The sequence below is a fragment of the Labrus bergylta genome, chromosome 4 (genome assembly GCF_963930695.1).
Source record: "Labrus bergylta chromosome 4, fLabBer1.1, whole genome shotgun sequence".
NCBI classification, from domain to species: domain Eukaryota; kingdom Metazoa; phylum Chordata; class Actinopteri; order Labriformes; family Labridae; genus Labrus; species Labrus bergylta.
Window position 1 is genome coordinate 9,541,649 of NC_089198.1, and position 8,583 is coordinate 9,550,231.

The 8,583-nt window shown below is 39.3% G+C and overlaps 1 protein-coding gene across 2 annotated transcripts; it reads right to left on the minus strand.

Moving 5' to 3' along the window:
* Positions 1-524: 524 nt before the first annotated feature.
* On the minus strand, positions 525-8,250 carry pold3 (polymerase (DNA-directed), delta 3, accessory subunit). Of its 2 annotated transcripts, none has more exons than XM_065953652.1 (12): positions 8,118-8,250; positions 7,023-7,078; positions 5,928-6,027; positions 5,761-5,800; positions 3,650-3,782; positions 3,207-3,465; positions 3,039-3,111; positions 2,368-2,509; positions 1,985-2,088; positions 1,294-1,385; positions 1,058-1,136; positions 525-930 (listed from the first exon to the last, which is right to left on the minus strand). In XM_065953652.1, exons 1-12 carry the CDS (start codon positions 8,172-8,174, stop codon positions 725-727), a joined length of 1,341 nt encoding a protein of 446 aa, XP_065809724.1. In that variant the 5' UTR covers positions 8,175-8,250; the 3' UTR covers positions 525-724. The 2 variants fall into 2 exon arrangements, with proteins under 2 accessions (XP_065809724.1, XP_020497458.2); XM_020641802.3 differs by having other exon boundaries at positions 1,058-1,139.
* Between the last annotated feature and the right edge of the window lie 333 nt (positions 8,251-8,583).

The following is an 8,583-nucleotide window of genomic DNA, read 5'->3' on the forward strand; positions in this document are numbered from 1 at the left end:
ATTCTGCATTAGGGCAATCTACAGTAGTAGAATTTGATGTTTAAATTTCATAAACCAATGCAACATTTCCAGCCTCAGTTACAACATGATGTTGTTCAGTCACATTGACTATTATCCAAGATGTGAGACTGGTTAGGTATTAAGTGAGACCACAGTCTAAATTAGAGGTCATCATTTGTACAAAGGCCAGCTTTTTTTCTTGACCGACACAGCAGGGGCCAGACTTTAAAATATACTTGCACATTAGCCTGACAGCTGTCAAGCTCAATATGAAGAAGTTGGTGACAGAGGGGAAATTTAATTTAATTTTGCAAGTATTTCAGCCTTGGGATTTTTTTTAATGTTTATTGTTCAATCACCCGAGGTAATTTTTTATATTCTGCGGGCCGGACGGGAAGCTTTGTGGGTCCAGATGTGGCCTGCGGGCCGCCAGTGGATGATCACTGGTCTAAATGAATAAAAAATGAAATCCTGTCATTTACCTTACATGTACCACTTTTTACCTCACACAAACACACCTGTAGTTTCATTTTTTAAATATTTATTGTATCAGCTGGTAACAGTGAAGTCAAACGTTTGCCATCGTCTCCATGTAGTTGTAGTCCGTCTGCAATGTGAGTTGTATTCCTCCATCGCAGATGTGATGTGTGTTTTGTTCCAGAAAAGTCTGCAGCAGCGCTCGTTATCCCTCAGAGCCAATCACAGTGTCACTCGCTGCCCTCCATCACTTCTTCTGGAAGAATCCCACGATGGAAGCTTGTTTACTTCCTTTGTTCGCGTTAGCAGATGTTTTCTTCTGACTTTTCTTCTCGTCTTGTTTGCTGCTCAATGAGAGTTTTGCAGGGACGGGATCCTTCAGGGCCGGCTTGGTGGGCTTGAAATCGTCTTCTGTTTCAGAGTACGACTCGCTCTCGTAGCCTTTCTCTGTCACTGAGGGAGAAGTAGAGAGAGAGTGATTATAGTTCTGATATTTCTGGATATGGCATCTTGTTGTGGTGTCCTTAGTTGTGTTAGATAGAGAGAGAGAAACTGTTTCTACTGTTTGCAGTAGACATACCCATGCATCCTTCTTCGTCTAAAAACGTGCGGGATTTCATGACTCGTCTCCTCTTTCTCGTCTTGATGTCAGAGTGGCTCTGCTGTAGAATTCAAGACATATATCAATCAGATATTCAGTGTTAAATACATAGAAGAAAAAAAACTCATCAAGGTCTAACGGAGGAGTAAAGAGATGATCTCTGAGCTGAACATCGTTTCCATGTCAACCTCTCATCATTAGAGTCGATCACTTACATGTGTGTGAGAAACAGGCTCCGCCTCCTTCTTCTTCTTTGGACTCGGTGATTTCTCTTTTGTTTCCATCTGCTGCGGAGAATCTGGAATAACTGAAGAGGAGAAAACAAATGAGTCCTCTGTAATATCTCGGCTTTTGAAAGTTCCCCTTATTCACTGTCCCTGCTTTTTAAGGCATCAACTTTAAATCCAGACCCGGTTCTACGAGGGTGCAAAAGGATGCATTGTACCCTCATTTTAAAATCCTGCACCCTCAAGTGAACGGATGCGAAAAAACAACAATAGTTTTTTTTTACATTGAGTAAATGATTACAGTGACTCACACAGTGTTTACTACATCAGTGATCTGACGGTCATGACAGGTGCATGTGACCCGTCTGTTCACCGGGGGCCACATGCAGGACCCATAACACCTACGCTATTTTTCATTGGTGTTGCCGGTCACTAGCTGCACCCCCTTTAATCTCAGACAAAGGAGGTAATATATATAACGCAGTCATTTTGGTCTAGAACCAAAACACAAATATTCCTTTCAGACTGCAGCCAATGAAAGTCTGATATCCAAAACCTTAGATAATACATGTTGATTTCTTCTTTAGAATAAGAGCATTCTTTCCTTACTTGATTATTGATTAAATTACAGTTTGACTTGAACATAAATCTGTTAAATTAGTGAAAATAATCAACTCACTGTCTTCATCACTGCTGTCTGGTTCGGGCTTCTTAATCCTTCGTCTCTTTTTCTTCTCCATTATCTCGTCCTCGCTGTCAGAATCCTCAATTCGCTTGGTTTTACTTCAATAAGAGAAGAGAGAGAGAGAGAGAGAGAGAGAGAGAGAGAGAGAGAGAGAGAGAGAGAGAGCAATACAATAAAAGATAGAAGAAGAAGAAAACATATAAAACAGTTAAAATAATTACAGATACATTCATAAACACACTGATTCATGTAAACCCGTGCGCTGGTTAAAAACAGCTGCATAAACTTTTCTCAAGTAGTTCAGGCACTAGCTCTTTAAAAAACACGCTATGATGTGATACACTATGCCATTTATGTGAACTAATGTGGTAACACACCTGGAGTCTTTCTTGGAGGTTTTCGGTGCTTCCACTGCAGCAGCTTTCGGTTTCTCTTCAGGTTTTGAACTCTGGCGTTGCTGCTCTGCTGTGGACGACGACTGAGCTGCTTCCTCCTGCTTCACCGATTTCTCTGGTTTCTCTACAAGAAAGAGGAAAAGTTAGCGACACATGCGTACTGTCACTTTAACATGTGATAGTTCCACACTTTAAGGTCGTGTTCATGTCAGCAACCTAGACTAGTCAAGTCCTGTGTTTTAATGTCAGGTGTCTAACACCAGAAACGAGGTCAAACTAGGATCAATATTGAAGATGCTTCTGAAAAATGGAGAGAGGTTAGAACACAGAAAGGTTTACAGACCCATGCAGAGCTGGATAAACACTGAAGCTTCAGTGTTCATGGCAACCTGTGTGCACATCGACCCTAATGAGGAGGGGGCGGGGGGGGAGACAGCACTCCCCAATGTTTTGAATTTGGACTGCAGTACCCATTTTAAACACTAGGTGTCAGAGTGACATATTGCTCCTTTAACTTATGGCTTGCAGTGGTTGTAGTTTGTCGTTTCACACTGAGAAGCAGATTTGTGTTACCATCAAAAACAACTACACTCTGGATGCAGGAATAATTCTCATGTATAAAATAAAAGGGGGGAAAAAGAGACTTTACTCACTTGCTGTTTGAGTCCCAAAGAAGTTCGTCATGGGGTTGGTCTTTGCAGCCGGTTTGCTTTTGGGGGCATCAACCTGAAAAACATGAGACACAGCAGTTCAACACGTCAGCTTTCACTTCTGCTACTGGATTAAAGAAGTTAATCACACCAATCACAACAAAGCCGTACCACAGGTGCGTCCTCCTTCTGCTCTGTTTTAACCTCTTTGTCAGCGTCCTGGTTCTTAGGAGCCGCCTTAGTCGCAAACATTCCCATGATGCCTTTTTGCTGCTTGGCGGCAGGTTTTGAAGTCCCATTAGCCACGTCTCCATTCGTGGCAGTTTTTTTGGGTTCAGGCTCCGGTGTCGGGGCTCGCTGCGGTTCTCTCACCTGCTGCAGCTCCAGGGACGACATGGGCACGGCGTCGGCACAGCGGATGGCACTGTATCTGCGGAGATAGAAGATGGAACAGTTACAGTCCTGCTAATCGACTACTCACTTTTCTTTCCTTTTTTTTTTTTTTTATTGATGGGAAATGTTGAAAAAGGCAACATCCTTTCAAATCAATACTCTGAGGGAATCCTTACAGAGCACCTGTAGTTGAAAATGAAAGATAGAAAAGATCAACACACCTGCTGCAGTCCTTCAGGTTGTCTTTCACAGCATCATAGTCGACACTGTAGAGCGGGCCGCTATCTTTCAGCAAAGCCTTCTGCACACTGTACACATGCACGCTGACAATCAGGCTCATCTTGGACTTGCAATCTGCAGAAGAAAATGAAACACCTAATGTGAGACGCCTTCCCCTCATCTCTTTCAGATATCTGACTGAGACAACGAAAAAGAAGGATGGACAAATAATACTGAAGCATGCTGCGTTCAAATGAAAAGTTGTAGTTTGAGTTTGACACATCGGGAGACACTCGTGTCTTTAAGTAACAAACAGGATATTTTTACTAGTTTGTCGACTTTGCTCAGGCAGTTTAGAGGATCAGCTATACCGATGAGACATGCTTCACTGATGGAACATTATATATCTGGCAACTGCTGAAAATACTGGATGAAGACCATCCGTTGGGTGCCAAGAAACGAATGAATCTCGTAATTGATGATTATTTATTTTATTATAGTCATTAACTCAGAAAACAACGCAGGTTTGTATCTTCTCTTCATGTGAATTCAATAGGTTGGCATTTAAAGAAGACATTATTCCCCTTTTCCACCTTTTCAAACAGTCCCTTGTGGTCTAAATGAAACATCTGTGCTGTGCTTTGGTCAAAATATAACATGAATCAAGCACCAGAGGAGGTTTGTGACCCTGTATAAAGCAGCTCTCTCAGAACGCTCCGTTTTGGTGTGTGTGTCTCTTTAAATGCAATGACCCCCCCCCCCCCCCCCCGAGTTTTCCCGTTAGACATCACTCCTCTGTAGAGAAAATAAAAATGGCAGAACTGCACAAAAGTTTTGTTCTAGGCTAAGGGTGGAGTCAATGGGTGGAGATATCAGGTGTAGTGGAAAAATACCATCTGTCTGTTGTCTTCGTTTGACCTGAAAAGATTAGGATGTTCGTGCGTCATTTAGCAATTAGAAACTGTTTCTCTGTATGGCCTTGGTCTGTATCTCCAACAGGAACACTCCTCAGGATCTGGGTACAGCATGACCCTAAATCAGTGCCCTCCTGACAAAGGACTTTCTGTTGGTGTTCTTCCGTACCAGGTGCCTTATAGAAAGAAGCTTGCATAGATAAATCACCAGGCAAACTAGCAGAAGGCGTAGTCACTAGGGCAAGCTGAAACCAATGACCATGTATCACTCATGTATATGCAAAATACCTACAAACTCATGTATATGCAAAATACCTACACCCTGTGAAAGTATAAATATGCTCTGCAACCTGGACTGCCCCGGGAATCTTTGATGCACTTGTGACTGATGTTACTTTTGTAGCTGGTTACCCCTTTAGCAAAAGAACTTTTTACTATTCGCAATAAAATACACAAAGACAAAAGACTTTGACTTGAGATCTTTCATTACCAACAGAAAAATCCACAACACAAGGGAGGGGAGGTTTTTTTTTTTTTTTTTTTTTACCATAATCCCACTGTGACATCACAAGGAGAGCACATTTGAAAGGAGCATTTTTCTCTGTATTGTAAGACTTATGCAGACCACAAACAAAGGACTGGATGGATTTATTTCACATGTTGTGGGTCAGTAGACACTCAGGTTACACAAATATATGTTTAAAAACAATTATGCCACACAAAAGTCCAGTCTTCTTTTATAGGAGCGATGTTAAAGATGCACCGGTTTGGGAAATGAAGGCTGATACAGATACAGATGTCTGTATTAACAATTTAGCCGATGACTGATGTTTGTTTCATGACTTCTTTGGTGTAAGACTCCCACAATGACATCATTTTCTCTCATGTTTGACAATAAAAACAAGTCGGAGTTTGTTTTACAGGTGAGATCAATAAAACCTCTTCTCTGAATCAGTAGTTAGGTGGACTAGATGTGGGCATTAATTTGATTTGGCACAACAAATAAACATCGTCTATTGACATCGGCTCATGCCACATTATTTACCGATGTCTGTCAACACTCAACGGCGCCAAAATCAGATGCATAGCTCCTCCCCTAAGCCACATAACACGAGTTTAAGAATGCAGCCTAGTATCAACATTTAACTACAGACAGTATACTCAGTAAATGCTGTGATTGAGAAAACAGACTCACATACCTTCTAACTGTTCCTCTCTGACAACCGACACTTTGTGACTCTGAAAGGAAGCAACACACACACACACACACACACACTCATCAGTTAATCATAGACATAGAAGGATCTTCGTGCACAGATATGAGTACATTTGAAAATCCAAACATGTTCCTGTGTTTCTCTCTCACCGTTTGTCCCTTGTCCACAGACTTCCCTGACACCAGATACGTGGCATGAAGCTGTGCTGAACTCTCCTTCCTCTTGTGATCCAAGTAATGGAAGAGCATCCTGAAAACAAGGCGGACACTTTAATGGCATTCTGTTTTAAATGTATTAGTTAATCGTTTTTTATACAGTTATCTATGCACAGAACAACAGGCTGCTCTTTAAGAACGTATCTGACAGTACACCTGGTTTAACCTCGAGCAGATACCGCAGCTGGACAAAGAATCTTGACTATTTTTGAAAAATATTTTTGTTTCGAAACGTGTTGAGATGAAAAATCTCTTTTTCCAGGGCGTCCTGTCCTAGATAGGCGGCAGCACAATTTACAGAGTTTCACACAAACGACGAGCAGCCACACATACAAGTACAAGAAAATACAGCATGAGACATTAAAAGACACAAATAACAAATCTGAACAGCAAATGTTTTTTCAAGATTATCCACAAACACATCAGGGAGAAGATCTACAGCCAGATGTGTCTGCCTTCAAGTCATTTAACATCTTGTTAAAATCATCCAATGAGAGCAGCCCGTTAAGTCTCAGCCCTTTCCTCCAACATGTTCAAAATGTGTCCTGCAATTCAAAAACTTCAAAGTGTGGAGGAGTACTATTTTTCAAATTCGTTCTTTAATTATTTCTTTCTTAATTTAAATAATTATTCTCATCATCTTTCGCAAATGTACAGTCCAGCAGCTTTACGCTTTGACACTGACGCTGCCTTCACGAACTTCCTTCGTTACCTTGGCAACAGCATCTAAAAATATGAATAAATAAATATGCATGGGAAATGTCAATCCTCCTGCTAAAAACGTCCAAGTTACAAACCGTCAAAAAGGGTTTTCATAGAGAAAATGTTGAAACTCTTGATGTTAGGTATGTTTCAAAAATGTAAAATCTGAGAAGTTGAAGACTTCTTTAATTACTAATGACTACTTTACTCTGCTGTAGCAGTCCATAATGAAAAACAGTCCATAATGAAAATTCAGCTAAATATGCCTCTTCAATATCTGGTTCAGATTTCTGTCTTTCTTTAAGGAACAGAAGTTTTCACACTCACTGTTTGGCGGTGTTGACATGAACTCCCAGAGTGAGACTCAGCCATTTATACGTCACCTGTTCAACGAGAATCACACATCACAAGACGAGATGAAGAAATTACATTTGGACTGATATAAACTGAACGATCGTATGACACAGAAACAAATAGTATAAAGTGGATTAATATTTGAGATGCTTTATGACATGTTCATGTTTTTTTTTTAAGTTATTTGATGAATTATGAAAATGCTGATGTTTAACTTGTGTTTTTTTTTCTTCTGTGTGGCTCAAATTTATGACGGAGGATTACAGCCACGTTAAAAAAATAAAATAAAATAAATTTCGAGATTAAATCGTTTTAAATTAAAGAAATAATCTCGAAATTATTATTTTTTTTTTTAACGTGTCCCTAATCCTCCGTCGTACAAATGTGTTTTTGTTGTTGTTTTCTATTGTTTTTCTGTGTTGTATCATTATTAAGATTTTGTTGTTGTTGATTTGTGATGATGTGTTTATTGTTTGTGTTGATAAATGAAAAATAGAACATTATCATTTTATTCTAAAATATTAGAGGAAGGATTAGTAATGGATATAAAGAGAGTAATACAAATCCAAAAGCATTTAGACACATACAAAATAGTTGAATTGTTAATATTAATTTAATATAGACTTCTGTTGACACGTGTGGAGCTAAATTCACCTTTTTGTTAACGCTTGTTACAACTTTTAAACTCAATAAATATTAATACCTAAAAGCTTGTTTAGTTATGATTTAATGATCTGCTTTTGTTCTTCATCTTATAAATATCACAACGATTACAAAAACAGATGTTGGCGGGTTAGAAACGGCCACTAAGCAACCATTAAATCATTTTTTTGTTTAATTAGAGGGTTATTTGAGGGATTATTTATTAGCCGAATTATCCCGAAACACTTAATAAGTCTGAATACTTGTAAATCAGAGTATGATAAATGTTAATATTAACCCTAAAGGCGAGAAAAGAGTAAACACGCAGGTTTTTGACCGCAGTTCAACGCATCATTCACAAATATATCTCCTCCGCCAGAATATCGTTTAAAAACATGACAAATGAAACCACAGAAGAGCACTCACTATCTTGTTGTGGTCGTTGACATATTCGTCGATGTTATCTAAATATAATTCGTCCATTTTGATAGTTTATCTGTGATTCTGCACGTCTGAACTGAACCGGTTAGACTGCGCGGGAAGGCGGTTTATTTACTTCCTGTTCAACGTCACATGTTCACGTTCCTTCTTCCGGTGGGACGACAGGTTGCATGCTGCCCTCTACAGGCAAACACTAGCTACTGCACTTTGCGAAAACTAATGTTTGATTATAAATCCACTGCGTAGAGTTGTTCCAAGATATAAGACGAAAGAAGAACAATAATTAAAAACAAAAAAACACATTTTTGACCCATTTATTTTTAAAGATTTCTGTAGTATATTTGTATAAAAATCACAATATAGCATCTGCCTTTTCTTTTAGTCCTGTAGGTAAAAAACCCTCTGCCTTTTACTAATCTAATTTCTGTAAGTTATTAACCTTTATTTAACC